Genomic DNA, 24,078 nt, shown 5'->3' with positions numbered 1-24,078 from the left:
ATCTGTGTGAGTAAAGTTTGCTGTTGTTGTTACGTGCCGTTGAGTCAGTTCCGACTGATCAAGACCCTGTGTACAACCGAACAAAACACTGCCCAGTCCTTTACCATCTTCACAATCACTATTATGGTTGAGCCCATTGTGGCAGCCACTGTGTCAATCCATCTTGTTGAGGGTCTTCCTCTTTTTCGCTGACCCTCTACCGAGCATGATTTAGAAACCAGAAAGAAGAGGACATGAAAGCCGGCAGCTGGAGTTTCATTATTACCAGTAGAAGTGGGATTCGTCATGTCTGGCGTATTTATGGAATGTCATAGACTCCCTGTACTTGCTATCTTGCTTCGGAAAATCTTTCTTGTTTTCGTATGAAGCATCATTTATGATGTATCTTCTAAGGGAAGTCTTTTCATTGCAGGGTTAAAAGTAAAACAGATACTGCCTAAGTGTACTATTTTCATCAATAATGAGTTTAACCCTGGGTTTGCTGTGACCTGTAGCCCTGTAAATCTTTCTCTCTGAGAGAATGCCTACATATTATCATTATACACAGTTCTCGTTCGGTTCCTGTGGGTGGCATCTTTCCTAGCTTGCTAATTAGAAGTACACAGAACTGAAATGCTTGAAGTTAAATAATGTAAACAGGGTTGTAATAGATTTTCATGTTGAAGACTTTTATTGATTTATCATAGTTCATTAAAAGCTCTCAAATCTACCCAGTTAATCTACTTAATTTATAGAATGCTGTAATAACTTATTTTCATACTGTAATATTGGTACTTTTAGAGCGTTCTTTTTATTCTTTGTAGAGATTTTCTTCACAAATAACTCATACCAAAAAAGAAAACAAAACTATTGAGTCGACTCTGACTCCTCATGGTGATGCCACATGTCACAGTAGAGCTGCTCCATAGGGCTTTTTTGGCTGTAATCTTAACAGAAGCAGATTGGAAGAACTTAAGTTCCTTTGCTAATGTCAGTGGTCTCTGTGTTAGCTGCTAAGTTTAATAAAGTACCCAAATACAAAACATTATACAGAGTTATAGAGGTCTGGTACGTTACTTATAGCGAGGAGCCCTGGTGGCACAGTGATTAAGCGTTTGCCTGCTAACCAAAAGGTTGGCAGCTCAAATCCACCAGCTGCTGCTTGGAAACCCTATAGGGCAATTCTTCTCTGTCCTAGAAGGTTGCTATGAGTCGGAATCGACTCAACGGCAATGGATTTTATTTATTTATTTTTTCTTATACCTACTTTACAAATGAGAAAGCTGAGGTTCAGAGAATTTAGGTAACTTTCCCCGGGGGGACACGTGTGACAAATGGCAGCACTGGGCAAGATTGTTAGGACCTGCAACAAACTTAGATGTCTGTAGTTTTGGGTTCTACTTTAGAAAAAGTTAGAGCGTTTGCGTTTTCCTGGCCTCTCTATGGTTTCTTTAAGATACTGGTTCCGTGATCACATCAGCAAGTTCTTTCAATGATATTAAGTACAACATGTTGTGGTTAAAAGCATTCTCTCAGTATTGCCGCCTAACTGGGGTTTGAATTCCCACCTACCCACTTTTGTTCTACTCCTTCTAACTTGAAAGACGGTTCTTGGTGTAAAGATAGAAGGCAAATCGTGCTTTTTTTTTTTTTCTGTCATCTGTTGATTTTGTACAATTCCACATGATACCATCTACCTAGGCAGTGGGCAGCCTCCTCCTAGTCTTACTCTTTAGACTACCGCCTGGATTTTTTATGTACTCCCTTTTGTTGCATGTTACATTATTAAAAGCTCTGTATCATTTATTCTGTTATTCCTGGTGAGTTTCTGGGTGTCTTTTTTTCTACAGCCTAAAGGAAGTCATTTCTAAGAATCATCTATTTTCACTGCTAGAAATTGTGTCCATAATCAAACATAGCATGTTATTTGGTATTATTTTGGAACGAAGGTTGAGAGATAAATGATTTTTCTATTTTTAATGTTTTTTGCTTTTCCTTTAGGCTTTTCTGCTATGGTATTAGATAGAAAATAACCTTGACTAATTTTCATTCACACTTTCTGACTTAATTTGACTTCTTGTTGATATTTATCCCAGAATGGCCATTTTTCATCAAATGATAATATAAACAGCATTTAATATTGGGTGTGTTTTAATTAAATTTCAAGCTTTTAATTTTTTTTCAAGAAATACAGTTAGAATGTGTTACCCTGGAAAGGGGTATTCTTGACAACAAATTTGTCTTATCATCAATTCTGTAATAAAACAATCTCTTGCGAAAAGCCAAGTAAGCCCAAGGTTGTAAAACCCAAAAGTTACCTACACAAATGGTTTCCTCCCAATTGTTCCCCGTGTTTGGAATATCTTACACATGGTGTTTGACAGCATTCTAGAGAAAAGGTCTACATTCTGTCCAAATAGAATCTTAACCATAATAATCTCAGCATATTTAAAATGTGTTATTTTTATCAACCTTTTGATTTTATAGAACTTCTTTTTTCCCTTTGGATTGCAACTCCATGAGTTTTGTGATACTGTCCTAGAGGATTTTATTTTAAAAATAAATAAATGCTCAGATTTTTCATGCATAAACTAGTTTATTGCAAGGTAGTCATGGCAAGGCATGCAAGTAAGACTTCAAGACATTCATTTAGCATGGGAGAATCAATACAATGTTAGTTCAATGATTAGAGTTCAAATCTTTAGACTTGGCTTTTACCTTTAACTAGTGGTCTCAGGAGGACTTGACCACCTCTGGAACTCAGAGTAGGTTCTCGTTACTAGGGTTTGAGGTCAGTTGTGGTGGGTAGTATCTCAGCAGCCTTTCAGTCTTCAGAGGGAGTGAGTCAGAGAGAACTCTTGCCGCCACTGTCTTGTTCTCCAACAAGTGAGCAGAAATCGAGGGTTTATATACAATTTCTTTATCTTCACTTCACAAGATAGAGATTAGGTGCTGCCGTGTTTAATCAAGATAAGTACGTTTTATTGCCAATTAAGGGAATTGTTGTATGGCATATTTATGTCTCAAGGCTAATTACAGAGGTTTGATTAATGTTACAATTCTTTATCACAGTGTGCAGGTGCACAGCTATCTTAGGAAGGTTGTTTATCATAGTTCCATTACCTGTTCCCAAGGGTAGAACAACTTTCTAATGACTTATAGTTTCTAACAACTTACAGTTAATGGTTAGAGAGCATCAAAGAAGTATACATGTTTCTGTTTCTAAGTTCAGAGATTTTCTACTGAAAGCCTCACATTATAAGTGACTTATATGTAGTTGTTTAAAAGTATTATAGAAATCATCATACACCTGTTGCTTTTGCGTCGATTCCAGCTCATGCTGACCCTATAGGACAGAGTGGAACTTCCCCATAGGGTTTCCAAGGCTGTAATCTTTACAGAAGCAGACCGCCACATCTTTCTCCCACGGGGCAGCTGGTGGGTTCAAACCGTTGACCTTTCGGTCAGCAGCCGAGCACTTAACCACTGCTACCAGGGCTCCTTAGAAAGCATTATAACAGTGTAAAAAGTATTATAGTAGCAAACATAATAGTGACTTCTACATAGATGATTTGAAAGCATCACAGAAAGCATACATAACAGATAAAAATGATAGGATTTTTTTTCTCATCAGGCCCCCCAGAGGCATTGAGGTTGCTCCACTCTACCTGGAGGAAGAGCTGTGGGAAACAGTTCTGGTCTCTTAACAGAAGGGACATAGGGAGCTGAAGTGTTTCTTCCCTTCCTGAGTTGCCTGGCGAAGATCTTTAGAGGATTGCTTAATTTGATGACGTTTTACATGGGAATTCAGTGCCAGGAGGCACTACCAAGGGCATTGGAGACTTGTCCTGATAGGAGAGGCTTGTCCTGATTAATGCTTGGATTAATAGCCAGGTTCAACCCCAGGTACCCCAAGTTCAACAAGCAAACAAACTCCCTCTGCCTTGCACTGGGTCGCAGAGGCTGTTTTTTTGAAGGAACTGATAATTTTATAGGAATATAAAGGAAAAGGTAAAATCCATTACAGCTGTAACAGCTCTTCTCTCGATATTTTGTAAATATTTTATAGGAGTAATGGTAGAGCCACACTGGCAGAGTCAAGAATAAAAGTGCTGCAAATGTTCACAAATTAAAAAAAAAAAAACAAAGGGTGGAGGGGTGGTGGAGAGAATCCCTTTAAATATGCCTTTGTAGGTAGACATAAAAATATAAAATGCTGAAGCTTAAAAAAGTCTCACAAGCCAAGAAAAATATGTACCAGTTTCTCATCCACATTTTCCAGGACTACTTACTCCCACCTCCCAGGTAAACTTTCTCCTCCAGCTGATTACAGCTGGATTTATCTTTTCAGCATCTGTTTATAGTATAACTCCGCAGAAAGCAAACCTAGAAACAGTTGATGTTGGGTACCCAAAATAAGCTCTGTTCTGGGGTCAGGCAGACCTGAGTTCCTGCTGGGGGCGGGGGTCAGATGATAAATGGAGGTAAACCATCCTTGAAAAATCTGATGTATAAAGGGGTATTTGTGAATGCCCTTTATGTCTTTTAGCAAAATGCTGGAGTAAAATTAATAGAATGTGCCAAATAGAGTATTATCAAGTACATAACACCACTTTTTCATTTCTCCCCAGGTTTAAAAACAAATTATCTTCCCTACAAATTACAGGTGTTCAGAGCGTCTTTAATTGGTTAATTTCTTCAGCCACATTGGATTACTCTCCCCATTTTTGGAAGCTTTTGAGCTTCCAAAGAATTCAAAGAGAAAACCATGTTCCTGCCTATAAATGATAATCAAATGAGGTTTTCCTGTATGTTTACTCCATCACTTAGGAGAAAAAGGAAATGTTATGGGTGACGTCCTATTAGCAAGCCATGTAAGTACCCATTGCTGTCAAGTCGATTCCGATTCATAGCGACCTTAAAGGACAGAGTAGAACTGCCCGTTAGAATTTGCAAGGAGTGAATGGTGAATTCCAGTGGCCGACCTTTTGGTTAGCAGGTGAACGCTTAACCACTGTGCCACCAGGGCTCCTTGCTATGATAACATACCAGAAATAGATGGTGGAGGGGTGGGTAAGACTCAGGAAAATGTTAAAAAGGAAATGCCACATTTCAGAAGTGTCAGTGAAACCAGCCTGTCTTGTGAGGGTTAAATAACGTCACATCGTTACTCCTGCCTGAGCCCACGTGATCTCCTTGGTGCCAAAAACAAAGTCCGCACAGTTAGGATGAGAGAACGTGGAGGTTTTGGAGTGTTCTTATCAATGTCAGATTACAGGCGGGAAGCGCGTGTTCATTATCACTGTTGTGTAGTAACATTATGCAGCATTGACTGGACAGTGTGGGAGATGACCCCAGCAGACAGTACGGGGGCACTTTACTGGGACATGATCCTGTGGAAAAGCACTCACTGTCAATTAGTGATCAGTATTATGTAAGATTCTAATCTCTGTATGGCATCGATAGGCTTTTGACAAGGTCAGTGCATGACTACTTAATTTTCTGAAGAACAAATGCACTTTTAATTACAAGCTCTGATTGAGATCACTAATTTTTGTTATAAAATAGTAATCATAATTGAAAGACCTTGTTCTGTGTCTAAGAATCTGATAGAAAATTGAGTATTAACTCCGTAATAATATTGCGTGTTGATAGAAGGTGAATACTTGTTCTATAATTCATAGCTTCCAAGGTTGGGATTAGAGATGACAGGTTACTAGCTAATAGTCTCTGTAGTAGTGTCTATAAGCTTAATTTTAATTAAGTAAATAAATTTTGATTTTCTAGAATTTGCCTTTAAGGTAGCTCCGGTGAATTTTTTTTTTCCTTTGTTATATAGATGAGCAGCCTCATTGCTTATAAAATCTTTTTTTTAGTACGTTGACCGTTTATTTATTCATTCATTCAATAAACTTCACTGAGTGCTGTGTTAGTCATCTAGTGCTGCTATAACAGAAATACCACAAGGGGAGGGCTTTAACAAACAGAAGTTTATTCTCTCATAGTTTAGGAGGCTAGAAGTCCACATTCAGGGGCCCACTTCCAGAGGAAGGCTTTCTCTCTCTGTCAGCCCTGGGGAAAAGGTCCTTGTCGTCAATCTTCCCCTGGCCTAGGAGCTTCTCGGGACAGGGACCCCAGGTCCAAAGGATGCGCTGTTCTCCAGGCACATATTTCTTGGTAGTATGAGGTCCCTCAGCCTCTCTGTTGGCTCTTCTCTTTCATATCTCAAAAGAGATTGACTCAAGAAACAACCTAATCGTATAGATTTGAGTCTTCCCTCATTAACATAACTGCCTCTAATCCTGCCTCATTAACATCATAGAGGTAGGATTTAAAACGCATAGGAAAATCACATCAGATGACAAAATGGTGGACAAGTCACACAATACTGGGAATCATGGCCTAAGCAAGTTGACACACATATTTGGGGGACATAATTCAATCCATAACAAGTGCCTACTATGTTGTACCAAGTACTCTGCTAGGAACTGTTAAGAAAACACATAAATGAGAGATAGTGTATCTACTGTAAAGACTTCTAAAATCTACTAATACAAGTAAATAGTAGCCATCAACATTTTTCTCAACTTGTACTTTTCAAATTAGCATAGTATTTGTTAATACAGTAAAATCATATTAAAAAGTTAATGTTGCTTGTGGTTTGTTCCTCTCTATATATTTATTTGACTTTATGTTATACGATAGTAGTGTTAGGAGGTGTTTGAAACATCTAGCCACATCCCTTTCATTACTTTTTGTGTCTTTTAGTAGAATTCTGTTTTTTTTTTTTATGTAAGTCTTAAACATTTCTTGTTAAGATTATTCCTCATTTAAAAAAAAATTATTCCTCATTTATTTTTCTTGATATTTTGAGTGTTTTTTTCATATTTCAAAAAATGTTTGGCAGTATTTTAATCATATATCTTTGTAAATACAAAGAGTAATTTGTAAACGTGTGGTTTTGCTTATTCCAAAATTTCTAAGGAATTTTTATGTTCTACACTATGTTTAATTCATACTTTAATAGTTTTGAATGCTTTGTGGTTAAAGAGTCTGGGATGTATCATAACTACTTTTTGGCATTTTTTGAAGTTTTTTTGCTACCCAGTATATGATGACTTTAGTAACTGTCTCTACTGAAAAGTAGAGATTTTTTCAGTTTAATATCTCTACTAATTTAGCCTTATTTAATTTTGTTGTTGAAAGTCTTATCTCTGTTATAGTGTTTTGTGTATATGTATATTATTGCTTAGAAAAAATAGGGGTGGATTAAAGATTTCCAACCATAGTAATTCTATTCTTCTGTCTTTTTCCTGGCGTGCCATATTTTGATGCTCTATTAATGCCCACACTCTCCAATTCATATAATATTCTTGTTATGAAGTGTCCTTTATTTGATATTAATACTGCCACCATCAGCATTTTGTTTGTACTTTTATAATATACCTTTACTCATGCTTCTAAAAATTCTTTTTGCTTATTTGTTCCTCTCAGTATTTTTATGTCTAGATAATGTTGGTTGGCAGTAGGAGCAGAAAGGAAACAGTGGTATGAGAGGCACAGTAAAAGGTGAACACGGGCTTTGCAGACTCGAGGGATGAGGAGAGGGACTGGCCAGCGTTGATGCTGGATGTCCAGCTTGGGTGATCGGGAGCAGAGTGTGGCCCTTGGAAGGGGAGGTGTTAGGTGTCATGGACTGAATTGTGTCCCCCCAAAATACCTGTCAACTTGGCTGGGTCATGATTCCCTTGTATGACTGTCCACCATTTTATCATCTGCTGTGATTTCCCTGTGTGCTGTAAATTCCATCACTATGATGGAATGAGATGGATTAGCGGCAGTTACATTGATGAGGTCTACAAGACTAGATAGTGTCTTAAGCCAGTCTCTTTTGAGATGTAAAAGAGAGAAGCAAGCGGAGAGACATGGGAACCTCATACCACCAAGAAAGCAGTGCTGGGAGCAGAGCGCATCATTTGGACCTGAGGTTCCTGCACTGAGATGCTCCCAGACCAAGGGAAGACTGATGACAAGGACCTTCCTCCAGAGCCACAGAGAGAGAAAGCCTTCCCCTGGAGGCGATGCCCTGAGTCTGGACTTGTAGCCTATTAGACAGTGAGAGAATGAATTTCTCTTCCTTAAAGCCATCCACTTGTATTTCTGTTATAGCAGCACTAGATGACCAAGACATTAGGTTAGATGTAAGACAGGCAGAATTTGAGATAGAACTGGCTGCCTGTCTCCTTGTCCACAAGGATGGCCCTGCCCCCAAAGGAGAGGCTGGGGAACACAGTTGTAGGGATGAGACTTCATATAAATTACATTGTTCCCTGAATTTGGGCCTAGATCCTTAATCTAAGGATCTGCTTCTGTGGCTTTGAATGTCACACCTAATTTCTTTGTATCTCAGTTTTTTTCCCTGTAAATCAAGAATAGTATGATTTATTTTTAAATACTTCTATGGAAATATTTAAGGAGCCTTGGTGGTGCATTGGAGCTCTGGTGATGCAGTGGTTAAGAGCTAAGCAAAAGGTGAGCAGTTTGAATCCACCAGGCGCTCCTTGGAAATCCTATGGGGCAGTTCTACTCTGTCCTGTAAGGTCGCTATGAGTCGGAATCAACTTGATGGCACCCAACGACAACAGCGACATGGATGTATTTAAGTGTCTATGTGAAAAACAATTTATAAATGCTTGTGGGCCCTTTGAGTGTTTGCGATCAAACAAAGCATTGTACTTTAAACTAGTAATATTTGAGAATGAAATGTCTGATGAAGACTTAAACTATTTTTGAAGAATAGAAGTGTGTAGCTTCGTTTCCTCTGCAGTGAGGTGCCATTTCCCTCTGATTTTGATACAGCCTTTTTCCTAAGCCTTGCTGCCTCCACTGCTCTGTGCTTGGCATGATAATTAGGGCCTTTGCTTTCACTGATAGGTTGCTGCTGGCTCTTCCTTGAGCTGTCCTTCCCCACAGCTTAGCTCCTTAGGTTTCTCTGGCGGAGTGTGTGGTGTGGATATTTAAGTGGTAGGATTTGGGGAAAGCAGTTACGCGAGAAGAGACAGTGAGAGGCAAGGCTGTGCAGAGGTGGAAACAGCTGGGGTTGCTAGCTTTTAATTGAAGTTTAGTTGGAAGTTCAATGAGGTGAGACTGTTAAGACAGATTTCAAAATGCAGCGATAGGAAAACGAGGTGGGTTCATCAAAGCCGGGTAAATACGGAACAACAGCTCAGCAACTCAGCATGAAACAACAGCTACAAACCTTCAAAAAAATACAGAGTAATTAAAATTTACATTGTTCAGACTTCCTTCTCGGTAGGTGCCTTTCCAAGGAAACCAATAACTTTATTGTGAAAAATACAAACACAAATTTGGAGATATAAATTACAGGCATGTTTCAAACCTTGTTCATAAACATTGACAGTTTTTAAAACGTAAATATAATCAGAGCGTATACGACTGCAGCCGAAACCAGATTTGAAAAGAGCTCAAGGAGGCCAAAGACCCTCCAGTCCCCCCGTGCCCTACCCACTTTGTTGTTATTGTTCCCTGCCCTCAAGGTGGCCCTGACTTATGGTGACCCTGTGGAACAGTAGAACAAAACACTGCCCGGTCCTATGCCATCACCATTATCGATTTGTGGTCCAGAGGGTTTTCATTGGTGATTTTTGGAACTAGATTGCCCGGCCTTTCTTCTTAGTCCATCTCAGACTGGAAGCTCTGCTGAAACCTGTTCAGCGTCATAGCAACACACAAGCCCCCACTGACAGACGGGTGATGGCTACACACAAGGTATATTGGCTGGGAACCGAACCTGGGTCTCCCACGTGGAAGGCTAGAATTCTACTACTGAGCCACCACTGTCCTCAGCACCCTGCCTACCCATCCATCACCTTTTGTGTATTTAGATAAGTCGAGGGGGAATTCCATTCTCCAGTTTTTGAGGTCACAAATCCTTCTTTCTTTCTTGTTAATACCCTGGAGGGATGGTAGCTTTGACCCGCTCTTCCCACTTCTTCTCCCATCTCCACCCCCTTTGGTCTGCGCAGGGAACGTTAGAGGTTAGTGAATGAAAGACAGAGTGACTAAGTGTTAGATAATTGGCAGCATGGGAGTGAAGGAGGAAACTTTCACAAATATTATCTGAATTCTTTTATTTTTCCTCTTTAAGCATTAAAGTCACCTCAGCCTGAGCCATTCCTAGCGTTGAGCTTAGGGTAACAGCATTGAGTGTAGGGAGACTGCACGAGATAGTAGGAGTTTCACTGAACTGGTGCTGAAGAAATGTGAGTTTTGACTTGACTGCCTCTTGTGGCCAGAGCGATTTTGGACAAAGCCTTTCTACCTCTATGGGCCATGGTTTCTCTGTCTGTTAAAGTCATTCGGTTGGCTTGAAATGACCTCCAAGTTCCTTCCAATTGAAACATTCTGTGATACTGTGCCCCATGGATCAACCCCCATCCAGATGGGATCTTGGAGACTTAAATCAGGGTAGTACCCATCTTGGGTTTCTAGGAGTCAGAAATGTTCCGGAGCAGACCCAAGATTTTCTTCCGCCAGAGACTACTTGTGCTGTAATATAAGGCCGGGACTTCCTGAGCCTATTGTTGGAAGTCCCTTGTCTTGGCCTCACTTCCGGAACTTCATCAGCTTTAGAAGGGGCCTTCATAATAGGGAATGACCTAGTTGTGCCCAGACCTCAAGGCTCATGATTGGTGCTGCGGTCAGGATGACCCAACTTAGTAATCCTATGTACCCCATCTGTACTAACAAGGGAAGTATTTAACAGAGAATCTAGCCTGCTTTTCTCCTTCAATGCACCCCCTTATCAGGATAGGGTATTAGAAATGTATAGGGTTATAGGGAGAGGTAGTCATAAAGGGAACCTGTCATTTGTATAAATCACTTCAAATGAATTAATATTGAGAGGAGTTTAGCTTTAAGAATCAAACCCCAAGGTTTAATTTACAGAATCTAGTATGTAGCTGTACCTGGGTAATTCCACCATGAAAATATGAGGTCAAGTTTTTATTGATTAATTTTTTTTAAGATGGAAAAAAGAAAATACATCAAGAATTTAGCACGTGCTCTGTCAGCATGTTATACAGTAGGGATGGGTTGGGAATTGGATGTAGGGTAAGAGAAATTGTCGTGGGTTTGAGGATATATTTTCCAGTTGAAACCACACATTCTGCTGAACACTGAAAGCTGAAGGAGTTCATTCCAAGGGACCATCAAACCCTGGACTGACCAAGGCTTTATCATACAGCCGTCGTGATGGTTCTAGGCTGCCCTTGAAAGGGCACAGGTGTGGGGTTAGGTTCCAGAAGAGCTCTCAGATTCAGCTGAATTGGAGTGTCAGCATGGTGAAGTTTCCAGAGCAATCCTGGAGTAAGACACTGGGAATGGGAGTTGGGGCGTATAAGTTGTGTGTTGCCAAACTAGAGCGTCTATTAGGAAAACAGGAGGAGGGATGAGTGTATGAAAAAGGGCACTGAAATATTAGCAACAGCATTTGTATCTCCTGATACTGTTATTTACCACTCTTTTCCTTGATTTGTAAGGAGAGACACGTATGTTATGTTCAAGCACTATTAGCAACAGTGGCCATGCCTAATGCTTTGTTTTTCATCTTTTAATAATGAAACTAGAATGGAATAAGTTACACAAAGATAAATATTCATATTTTAACTATAAGTTATCGAATAATTGATAAGAAAATAAACTTCACTTAAAAGTTCCCAAATTATTGTATCAAAGACCTAAATATAAGAGATAAAAACTTAAAAATTTTTAGAAGAAAGCATAAGGGTAAATCTTTATGATCTTGAATTTGGCAGTGGTTTCTTAGATATGACACCAAAAGCGTAAGCAACAGAAGGAATAATAGATAAGTCGGACTTAATCAAAATTAAAATGTTCGGTCCATAAAAGGACACTAGCAAGAAAGTGAAAAGATAACCCACAAAATGGAAAAAAGTTTGCAAACTGTGTATCTGATAAGGGTCTAGTATCCAGACTATGCCAAAAACTCTTACAACTTAACAACAAAAAGTCAAACAAACGAATTTAAAAATGGGCAAAGGATTCAAATAGACATTTCTCCAAAGAGGATATACAAATGGCCAACAAGCACATGAAAAGATGATCGTGCCATTAGTCACTAAAAACAAACAAACCAAACCCATTGCCATCAAGTTGATTCCGTAGGAAAATGCAAATCAAAACCACACTGTCACACCACTTCACACCCACGGAATGGCCATAATAACAAGTGTTGGTGAGGATGCGAAGAAATTATAACCTTCGTACATTACTGATGGGAACGTACAATGGTTCAGCTACTATGAAAAACAGTTTGGCAGTTCCTCCATAAGTTAAAAATAGAATCACCGTATAACTCAGCAATCCTAGTCCCAGGCATAGACCCAAAAGAATTGAAAACAGGTGTTCAAACAAAAACTTATACGCTTCCTAGAAGCACTATCACAACAGCGAAAGATGGAAACAACCCAGATGTCCCTCAACCAATGAATGGATAAGCAAAAGGTGGTATATCCACACAAGGAAGTATTATTCAGCCATATAAAGGGATAATGTGCTGATACATGCCACAACACGGAAACATTAGGCTAAGTGCAAGAAGCCAGAGATAAGACACCACATACTGTATGATTTCACTTATGTAAATATCCAGAAGAGGCAATCCATAGAGACAGAAAGCCGATCAGTGGTTGCCAGAGGTTGGGGATAGGGAATAATGGGGGTGGCAGCTTAATGTATACATGATTTCCATTTGGGGTAATGAAAAATTTCTGGAATAAATAGTCATGTTTGCACAATGTTGTACACATACTTAATGTCACTAAAGTATTTTCAAGTATACTTGAAAATAGTCAATTTTATGTTATATGGATTTTACCTCCCCCCCCCATATACACAAAGTTCCCAAATTATATAAAACTTACAGAAACCCTGGTAATGAAATACCTTTGACAAACAGAAAAGCTCATGTTTGCTAAATGAGCGGATATATCTCGAGCATAGCCCTTGAGAGGACTGGGGAACGCTTCTAGGACAGAAAATGTACAGGAATGAGACTTGTGTTTGGTCTTGGCTCTGTTATTGTATAAAAGTAACAAGTCATGTATATTTTCTGGGCCCAGTAGGCAGACTTGGACAAATCCCCTATTTCTAGGTATGGGAAGGTCTCAGTCATATGTGGGATCTTTTCAGGTCTCACCTTCCTTCATCCTGTAGAATATTTCAAGCAGAATGTTCTACTAGCAGAAAAAGGAGTAATAGGAGTGGCGTAAACTAAAGGGTGGAGAAGGTACAGCCTTTCACTATTTAAAAGCCCCAGAGTTGATTCTGCTAGGCTTCACATTCCTGAGAACTACAGGCAATGGACTCATTCATTTCTTCATGCATTATGCACCAACAAGTATTTATTGCATACACTCAGTACTGTGTGCAACACAGTGCTGAAAGACACGGAGCTTTGGAATTCATGGAGTCAATGCTCTACAGGGCGGAGGTATTGTTGAAGAGTTAATTATTGAATTACAGTTGTGGCGAGTGCCTTGAAGAAGGAAAGGGTGCTGGGAGAGAGCACTGCAGGGCCAAGGAAAGCTGCTCCAAGGAAGTAATGCTCACGTTGTGATCTGAAGGATGACTTGGGATTAACTAGGAAAGCCGGGAAAGGTGCTGTCATGGATTGAATTCTGTCCCCCCAAAATATCTGTCAACTTGGCTATGTCATGATTCCCAGTATTGTATGATTGTCTACAATTTTGTCATCTGATGTGATTTCCCTGTATGTTGTAAATCCTATCATTATGATGTAATGAGTTGGATTAGTGGCAGTTATACTGATGAGATCTATAAGATCAGATAGTATCTTAAGCCAATCTCTTTTGAGATATAAAAGAGAGAAGCAAGCAGAGAGACATGGGGACCTCGTACCACCAAGAAAGCAGCGCCAGGAGCAGAGTACGTCCTTTGGACCTGAGGTTCCTGCACTGAGATGCTCCCGGATCAAGGGAAGGCTGATGATAAGGACCTTCCTCCAGAGCTGACAGAGAGAGAAAGCCTTCCCCTGGAGCTGACACCCCGAATTTGGATTTCTAGCTCGCTGGACTGTGAGACGATAAACTTCTCTTTGTTAAAGCCACCCACTTGTGGTATTTCTGTTACAGCAGCACTAGATGACTAAGACAGGTACAGAGAGCATTCCTGGTTATTGGGGAATTAGGAGGAAGAAAGCAATGTCGGTTTGAAAAGACCTGGTGAAGGAACCCTCGTTCTGGGACGTCACAGAGTTGTGGTCAATGACCTCGAATTACAGGGCCAAGAAAAGTTATCTTTGGGAGACCACAGATAAAAATCTCTGCCTGCCAACAATGCTTTTGTGTCCCCACAAAACCACCGCCTGAGCTCTGGGCTACAAAACGAGCAACTACTAAACAGCATCTCTGGAACTGAAAGTGCTCCCCAGAGTGGGCTGTGGCCTGAGGCCACCAAACCTCTATGTTCCTTTACGTCTCCACAGAATTGGGTTGCCGTGTGAGTGACAGATGAAGTGGCCCTGGAGTATGATACCCAGGACGTTGTATGAACTTTTGGAGGATGTTGCCCTTTTTTCTGTTTTTGTCCCAGCAAACCAGTGAATCTAGGCTTCTAGGGCTGTGGAATTACCAGGCGTTGGCTTAAGCAATCACAACTGTTTCACTCTTCAGGCCGCTGTACATATTCTGTGGGTCAACTGGAACGCGAAGCCGGGTCCACTTTTGCAGCAGAGGCCATGGTTGCCATATTTTGATGGAACTCACACCTGCAGGCCACGGTCTGTGCTTAGAGTCCGTGTGGCTGGGGGACCCCAGAGCAGAGCATCTGGGGGCATGTGTGGGTTCAGGCTGGCCTGTCCAAAGTGCTGCAATGGTGGGGTAAGAAGGAGCGGTAGTCACGATGATAGCCACAGTGGGAGCCTGAATCCCAAGACTGTCCCAGCAGTGAGCCAGAGTCCTCAGATTCCATTAAGGGAAAAAGAGGCTATTAATAAGTTCCCGTTTAGCATTCCATCAGTCTAGAACTGCACCAAGCTGTTCCTCACTAACTTGGAAGCTCACCTATTGCCATCCCTGCCTGTTCTCTCTGTAACCACTAATCTATGCTGTTAGGCTCAATTTGTTTTTTCTTTGCTTTCAGGAGAGTAGAGCTGGAGAAAGCAACAGCTGTGTTGAAGAAATAATCCGGGTAAGGATATTCTTTTTAACTTATCAGTTCATTGGGCGTATCCATTTCACCTGTGAATGCATTATAAACGTGAACCATTGTTCGTTGCTTGATGTTTACCTTTTCTGAGGATAATCACATAAGTTGCCTAAGTGGCACTTGACAAAACTGCTTCTTTGAGAGATCCTGGAGACAGCCGGTTGAGCCGCGGCCCATGCTGGGGTCTTTGTAGAGGCTGAGACGCCTCTGTATTAAAGCGATCTGTTGGAAGATGGAGAAGAGAATTTAGATGAAAAATATGGCCGTGTTCACATGTGGATGTCCCCATTTATCACCCATGGATTTAAAAGCATCCTTTAATGGTCCGTACTTTGTAAGTCAGGCAGGGGTTGCCTTGTTATTTTTCTCCTAAACTTAATTAGGATCAGAAGCACTCTGGCAAGGAGAGAATGCTCAGTGTCTGAAAATTTATTTCTGTATTGTTTTGCATATTATTATTTTCCCTATTACTCTCTTTATTGCCTGCTCTTTTCATCACTGGCATTTCTTACCTGGATTTCCTCTGTGAACCAGTCTCATGCCCAGATTAATTTAGGGTGGGCTTCTCTGCCACATTGGTGTTTTCTTGAGTATTCAAACTTATAATCAGGGTGTCATCTTTAACTCATATTTCCTCTTCACTCATATTTTTCTAATAATTTACATTGATCAGAAAGTTGATATTACACTGGGCAAAACACCAAAACAAATTAGACCAGATGGCATGTCAATTCCTTGTAAAACTGAAAAAACAAAAACTTTATTTACATATGTTCCTAACTTTTGAACACCCCATACATTTTTTCTTGAATTGCTAGTGAATTATAGTAATATCATTATTTGGCTGAAAATTCTACATTAACAATCAAGCTTTTCTCAAAGGCAGGGTCTTCCCCTCCCCCACCCCCAGGAAGTATTATTTTATTAAATAAATCTTTTAACTCTCAAGTTGACCATAATAATTAATTGAAGCTTGATTTGTTAAATCCATAATGATTTTTTTTTTTTTCTGGCAGAGATTTACATAGAAAACAATTGTCAAAGCAGGTTGCTTCATTTCTGGCATTTAAGTTTATGCTAAATAAATACATATTGTGTTTTATAGCTGTATCATCTCTGTTCTAGGGTTTTGCTTTAGATTATGCAACAGATAGGGTTAAGATGCTGATATAATCTTTTTTTTTCTCTTTCCACATTCTTTTGTGTTAGTGCTCCAAATATTCCATTTTTAAGCCATCTTCCTTTAATTGCTAATGGTGTTTTGTCTGCAAAATGACAATACTAGAGTGTATCAAATCCCTTTCTTTGGTTTTGATACTTAGAAAAATCCTGCTCTGTCTTTTCGTTTCTTGGCCCTTCTAAGAACATGGAAGAATCTTTTTTTCTTTTCCATTCTCCAAGCGGGGCTTGAAGTTTGAATGAGGGGTTGAGTAATATCCTCACCAAAAGGATATAGTTTATTTAGGTAAAGTGAAATTCTATGAAAAGAAAACTGAATGCTCCAGTCAAGACTTTATAGCTTTATTTATTTAAAAAGAAAAAAAAAAAAGAGCCCCAGAGTATGATACCCAGGACACAGGATGAACTTATAGAAGCTGTTTGTTCTTTTGTTCTTTCTGTTTTCTTCCCACCAAGCCAGTGAATCTAGGCCTTGAGAACTGTGGAACTACCAGGCTTCTACTTATGTGATCAGAACTGTCTTGCTCTTCAGGCTCAAACTCCTCAGCCCACTCCTACCTTCCCACAATCTTGACTCCTAATAACCCAACAACAGTAACAACAGTGACCACAACCCTGCACCACTGGTACTTCCACCATCACAACCCACCTCAAATTAAAACTCAGGTGGGGCAGGCATGGGATGAAGGGAAGACCGGGACCGAGAAGATCAATGATTTAGATGCATATGCAAAGTTGAAGTTCCCACCCACGTGCCAGATGGCAGTGGAGATGCTGTTATCAAACATCTGAGCTCTTCACTATCCAGTCTTCTTACAGTCCTGGAGGAGGTGGTCCAGGAGCGGAGCTAGGAAACCCTTGGAGGAAGTAGTGATCGTGGTGGTACTATTAGTGTCAAATTGAGCCTTTTACTCCCTCTCCCCATGTCTCAGCTTGTTGTTAGGTGCTGTTGAGTCAGTTCCGATTCATAGCAATCCTGTGTACAACAGAATGGAACACTGCCCGGTCCTGCGCCATCCTCACAATTGTTGCCATGTTAGAGCCCATTGTTGCAGCCATTGTGTCAGTCTATCTCATTGAGGGTCTTCCTCTCTTTCACTTACCCTCTACTTTACCAAGCATGATGTCCTTCTCCAGGGACTGTTCCTTCCTGATAACATGTCCAAAGTACATGAGACAAAGTCTCTCCATTCTGGCTTCTAAGGAGCATTCTAGCTGTACTTCTTCCAAGACAGATTTGTTCATTCTTCTAGCAGTCCCTGGTATATTCAACATTCTTTGCCAACACCACAACTCAAAGGCATCAATTCTTCTGTCTTCTCAGCCTAAGGTGTTATTATTAATAGTTGATATTTGGGGAGCTTCTAGAGTTCCAAACTTTGCCTGGAATGTTTATGGCTATTCTCTGACTTACATCAGCCGTCTCCAAGATCACCTTCCCCTCTTATCCTCAGCGTGTCTTTTCCTCAAAACACAAGCACAGTGCTCCTTTTCTGTTGTATTCATCGTGTATCTGTCACACGTCAGTATTCCTCCCAGACTGTGGCCCCAGTATCTGGAATTTAGAAGTTGGTAATTTCGTTAAATGAATAAATGAATGAGAGAGAAAGATCCTCTAAAGGAAGTTGGTGAATATCATTTAGATGACTCACAAACAAATTCCATTTGCTACAAATCATGTATTGGCCATTTTAGTGCCAGGGTTCCATGGGTAGTCTTCATGGAACCGGATTTTCTTTGTCAGTTTCTCTCCCCTTGTGACGAGTCCGGGGAAATACAATGCTGTCAGGGTCACCAGAGGGACTTGCTACATGCAGCCATCGTGTTGAAGGTATGATTCTCTCTTGTTGTAGAGGAAGAGGAGGGTCATGAAAAAATGCCTTAAAAGGGTTAAAACTTAGGTGTTCACTTAACAAGTATTAGAATGCCCTTTCTGTGTGGGAGGTATTAGGAGTACTATGGTGGGCCCCACAAACATGGTCCCTTGCTGTATTGGAACAGACAGTCTGCTGGAAGAGATAGATAGTAGATTTTGAAAAATAAGAAATAAATGTACCGTGTTAACGGTATAAGTACTCAGGATGTTATGAGCGCTTACGATAGGACACGTGACCTAGTTTTGGGTTAAGAACAGCTTCTCTGAGGAAGTGACATTTGAACTGATAGTTGGAGGATGAATAGGAATCAACCAGGTAAAGGAGAAGAATGGCGAGAGTTCTGAGCAGAGGATGTGAGAAAGTCTGGCCTGTTGAAAGCCCCAAAGGGAGGACAGTGAAGGCCAGAGTGGCTAGAGAACCGGCAGAAGCAGGCAGACGGGAGAGGTAAGAAGGAGCCAGTTAATGGTGTGCCTTCTAAGCCATGTTCAAGATCCTATAAGCACTGGGGACCAGTGAAGGATTTTGAGGAGGGAGTGACCACTCTGGCTGTTATGGAAAAGGGATGGGGGGTGGAGATGGAGGGGGCAGGGGATGGGAGAGAGGAAGAATGGAAGAGGCCAGAATGGGTGAAAGGCTGTTGGAGAAGCCTGCGTGAGAGGTGAGTGGTGGTCCCCTTGCCGAGATGGGGGACACTGGGGGAGATGCTAGATTTGGGAGGGAGGGAGGAAATCATAAATCAGTTTTTGGACATGTCGAGTTTGAAGTGCTTTTGAGACGTTCAAGTAAATATGAAAAGTGTGGCTAAGTACATGGGTCTGAAGCTCAGATACAGACCAACATTTTGGATTAATCAACATGTAATTGGTAATAAAACCATGGAAATGGGTAAACTGGCCTGGGGCCAGACTAGAGACCAAGCAGCAATGAGATCCTAAATTCCAACATTTTTTAAAGGTCAGGGAGAGGAAGATCCACTGACAAATTAAAGTGAGAGGGCGTGGCCAGAGAAGTTGAGGGAAAATCATGAAAACGAAAGGTCCTAGGATCTAAGGAAAGAGAGTTGCAAGGTCAACAGTGTTGTATGTTTCTGAGAGGACAAGGAAGATGAGAATGAAAACCACCCAATGGATTTGGAACACAAAGGCTGTAGGTCAACTAGTAAGTGCTATTTCTGTGAAGGGGTGGGGGCAGAATCCAGATGAGAAAACGAGTCAGTGAGTTTAAAGACCTCTTGTGAGGAAAGGCTAGGGTTTCCATTCAATTCCTGTTTCATTTACGATAAATTCTATATACAACAAACCAAAAACGAAACCCACTACCCCAGCTCACAGTGACCCTGTAGGACAGAGTAGAACTGCCCCATAGGGTTTCCAAGGCTGTAAATCTTTACAGAAGCAGACCTCGACATCTTTCTCCAAAGGAGTGGTTGGTGGGTTCAAATTGCCAACCTTTTGGTTAGTAGCCAAGCACTTCAGCCACTGTGCCACCAGGGCTATCTGTATATAAAAAAAAACAGTACCAAAAAAACCAAACCCGTTGCTGTCGAGTTGATTCCAACTCATAGTGACCCTGTAGGACAGAGTAGAACTGCCCCATAGAGCTTCCAAGGAGCGCCTGGTAGATTCGAACTGCTAAGCTTTTGGTTAGCAGCCGTAGCTCTTAACCAGTACGCCACCAGGGTTTCCATGTATGTAATAGCAACTACCAAATAATGAAAAGCTGATGTTTATTGAATACTTACTGTGTGTGAGGAACTATTCACAGTTCCTTGTATGTGTTTACTCATTGACCCTTCACAGGTCCCCACGAGGTAGGCACTGCTATCATCCCCATTTCACAAATAAAGAAACTGAGGCACAGAGACCTTCAATCCAACTCGTCCAAGGTCACACAGATAGTGTTAGAGCTGGAGTTTTAATGAAGGCACTGTGGTACCAGAGCCGTCTCTCATAACCACAAGGCAGTCTTATTAAATGAAGTCCCTCTGGCTCATTAATGGAACCACTCAGGCATTTTGCTGTGAAAGGGAGGTTTCCTGTTCCCATGTGTTTATGATTTGGAAGTGCCTGGTCATGCATTTATGTACTTGAACTCATAGCGGTTTTATGTCTGCAGTTACTCAGCTTCATCCTTACCTTCTTTTTCTCCCCTCTCATTTTTGCTGAGGTGACAACTTTCAAATCATTTGAATATTGCACTGTTCTAAAGTGTAATTATTTTTTTATTCCGACTCAGAGCATTTTAATCTTGGGACCTAATAAATCTGTGTGTTGTTGCAAAATTCACTTAACCAAGGGAGAAATTATAACTGAGTTCTGTGAAGATGGGCGGTAAGAGCTGGAAGCCCTCATGGCTGACATGTTTGCAACAGACAGTTTTGTAAGTTACCCTATATTTCATCTTTAAATGTTCCAGCATTGTAATACCTACGTGCTTTTCGTGGTACTATCCATTAACATAAAACGGCATTAGCATTTGCTCGGCAAATAAAATCTGGTTACAATTTAATGGGGTTGTGCAGGACTGGACTCTAAGATGCACAAGTTTTGTGCAACAGCTTTGTTGTTGAGGGACGCTACTCATAACATAGTGAGCCTTTGTAATCAGAGACCAGTCTTTGAGATTCTGGTCTGAATTTAAGGGATGAATTGAAAGACCGTTTCTCAGTGTAACGTCTGAGCAGATTACCTTCTTGGCTTTCATCTTGCCTCATTAATTTAATTCCAATTTCCTGTGAAATATTTACAGTGAATATTTACATGGAGTTGTGTTTCTATTTATGTGAAGGGAATGAGTGGTGTTTGTTTAAATTCTGGAGACCCAAACCAGTTTCCTGACACTGTAATTGAGCAGACTTCTAGGAGATAAAGGGAACTCCTTTTTCCTTGGTTTTCCAGAAATTAAGTAGCCTCTTCGACAGGATTTCCGCGTGTGGTGCTGGGAGATGTGTAAGCGAGAAGCGAGCTGAAAGCACAGACAGATGAAATGCGGTATGTTAGGCTCCCTCACACCTGCAGCTGGTGGGACAAGAGAACCTGGTGCTTACCTGTCCCCATGCACCTTAACCCGGATGAGAATAGCTTAGTCGCTCCTTCCCACTAGAACACAGAGAACAACGAGGTGACCTGTTTTATGTGACCCACTTGGGTCATTTGCAGAGCTGGCCATAGGTCAGGTCTCCAGTGCTTCAGACTAGACAGGCTTTTTCAGCTCACACAGTTTCCAGTATAAATTACTTCATTTGTTTTAAACTGCAAAGTTTTAGTAATGACAAAAATAAGCCCACATATGGCAAAGTTAATCCAGGCATAACCATAGAAAAACCCCATCCCCATTACTCATTGTAGTAAAATAAGATCAAAACCAATGTAAACCTGATGTAGGCCTGGAGAAATTCACCAAGCAAAACCTACAAGACTTATCCGAGATAAATTAGCTTTGTTGGGCAGTGTTCTGCTTAGTTTTGTTTTTTTCTGTTTGCATGGGGCCATCTGGATGTTTAGAGACAAAGATAACCACAGTTTTTTATCTTATTTTGCATCTGTAAGGAGCCCTAGTGGTGCAGTGACTAACTGAAGGGCGGTTGGCAACCACCAGCCGCTCGGTGGGAGAAAGATGTGGCAGTCTGCTTTCCTAGAGATTCACAGCCTTGGAAACCTGTGGGGTCGCTGTGAGTTGGAATCGACTTGACGGCAGTGGGTTGGGTTGGGTTTGGGGTTTGGATCTGTAGATGCGTTTTAATGGAAACTGTTTGTTCTTCTGGATGAAACCGAGAGCCCTGCCTGGATGGGTCCACCCTGCCTGCCAGGTGCCTGTGAGGTGAAGCCCACAGCCTGCTCTGACGTTTCAGGGGTGTGGTCTACACTCTAGAGATTTCTGTGATGACTCTCCAGGTGTTCAGGTCTAACAGCGGTGGGGCAAGAGACCCACTCTAATTCAGAGTCTGTCCTAGACCCAGAGGCTTTGGGATGATGGCCAGAGAAACACCAGAGATCTGGAGGCTTCTGTTGTTGTGAATGGCTTTGTACCCTTCCCTGTCTCCTTCTGACACACACGGTTAGAAATCACAAAGGTGTTTACAGAACTGTGGGGACAAGACCAAGGGAATGTTAGCAGCCCAAGTATCTGAAGCTCATGTAATGTATTTTCTGCCCTAATAGTAATGGATGAGTTCTGAGACCTCAGTCAACATCTTTTCATGGCTGTTCATCAATATTTTGCCGTGAAGGTGCTGGCTGGAAGTCGTCGATTTTGACTCATAGTGACCCTATTAAAAAAAAAAAAAAAAGCCAAACCCATTGCCGTCAAGTCGATTCCGACTTATAGCGACCCTATAGAACTGCCCCATATGGTTTCCAAGGAGCGCCTGTTGGATTGACCTTTTGGTTAGCAGCCATAGCTCTTAACCACTATGCTACCAGGGTTTCCGGCGACCCTACTGCACAGAGTAAAACTGCCCCGTAAGGCTTCCAAGGAGCGGCTGGTGGATTGAAACTGCTGACTTTTTGGTTAGCAGCCAAGCTCTTAACAACTGTGCCACAAGGGCTCCAGAAGAAAGGAAGAGTTACACAGATGAGTGTTAACAAAAGTGAGCTGTCACTGGATGCTGTGGACGTGAATGGTGCTCTATGCCTCCAGCTGCAGCCTTGCTAGTGGAGACTAGGAGAGATGCAAGGAAAACGTGTCCACTAGCCAGATGGTGTGATGCGCTGGGTTTCTGACTGTCTCAAGACAGAGATTTCACACTTTCTCGTGAAGATAGTTGGAAAATTCAGTACTGCATTAGAGGATGAAGGTATTAAGATATTTGATTTTTGAATGTTTTTTCTTGTTCTCGCCGCCTGAAGTACATCAACAGAACTAAGAAATGGTATGACTGAAAATAATTCAAAAAGAGTATCGTGGATCGAATTATGTCCCCCAAAAAATATGTGTATCAACTTGGTTAGGCCATGATTCCCAGTATTGTGTGGTTGTCCTCCATTTTGTGATTGTCATTTTATGTTAAAGAGGATTAGGGCGGGATTGTAACACCACCTTTACCCAGCTCACATCCCTGGCCCAAAGTAAAGGGAGTTTTCCTGGGGTGTGGCCTGCACCACCTTTTATCTCTCAAGAGATAAAAGGAAAGGGAGGCAAGCAGAGAGTTGGGACCTCATACCACCAAGAAAGCAGCACCAGGAGCAGAGCGCATCCTTTGGACCCAAGGTCCCTGAGCCCGAGAAGCTTCTCAGTCAGGGGAAGATTGAGGACAAGGACTTTCCTCCAGAGCGACAGAGAGAGAAAGCCTTCCCCTGGAGCCGACACCCTGAATTCGGACTTGTAACCTACTAGACTATGAGAGAATAAATTTCTCTTTGTTAAAGCCGTCCACTGTGGTATTTCTGTTACAGCAGCACTAGGTGACTGAGACAAAGAGGTAGGTTTACTCAATGCCTTAGACGCCTGCCAGGCATGCAGGAGGGGCTCGGCTGATGCTACCGGATAAGTGATTTGGAGGAAGAATGGAGGGGAAAAAACAAGATAGACGTGCTCCTTCTGATGCCATGACTTCCTTGAAAGGTGGTTTGCAGAGTCCGGTCCCAGCCACACAAAAAAAGAAGGGGGGATTGAAGCCAAGGTGGCTGGCACTGTGTGTGCTCCCCTGGACTACAGGTTGTCATCTATATTCCATTCATTCCTGCTTTACCTTTTCTTTTTCCCTTCCTGTATGTTTGAGCGAGTCTCCATTTTCAGAAAAATAAGGGCTTAAACTTGAATCATGTAGAAAAGT

The 24,078-nt window shown here is 41.4% G+C and overlaps 1 protein-coding gene across 7 annotated transcripts in view; it reads left to right on the top strand.

The window, feature by feature from the left end:
• The window catches only part of AFF3 (ALF transcription elongation factor 3), a 667,929-nt gene that overhangs the window by 320,482 nt on the left and 323,369 nt on the right, over window positions 1-24,078 (top strand). For all 7 annotated transcript variants that reach the window (XM_023552564.2, XM_064268477.1, XM_064268478.1 and 4 more), the window contains one exon: window positions 15,184-15,231. In XM_023552564.2, coding sequence (XP_023408332.1) covers window positions 15,184-15,231 — 48 coding nt within the window. The remainder of the gene's footprint in view (window positions 1-15,183; window positions 15,232-24,078) is intronic.

The sequence above is a fragment of the Loxodonta africana genome, chromosome 15 (assembly GCF_030014295.1).
Source record: "Loxodonta africana isolate mLoxAfr1 chromosome 15, mLoxAfr1.hap2, whole genome shotgun sequence".
Taxonomy (NCBI): domain Eukaryota; kingdom Metazoa; phylum Chordata; class Mammalia; order Proboscidea; family Elephantidae; genus Loxodonta; species Loxodonta africana.
The sequence above is the reverse complement of the archived record's forward strand: the minus strand, read 5'-3'. Positions and strand labels throughout refer to the sequence as shown.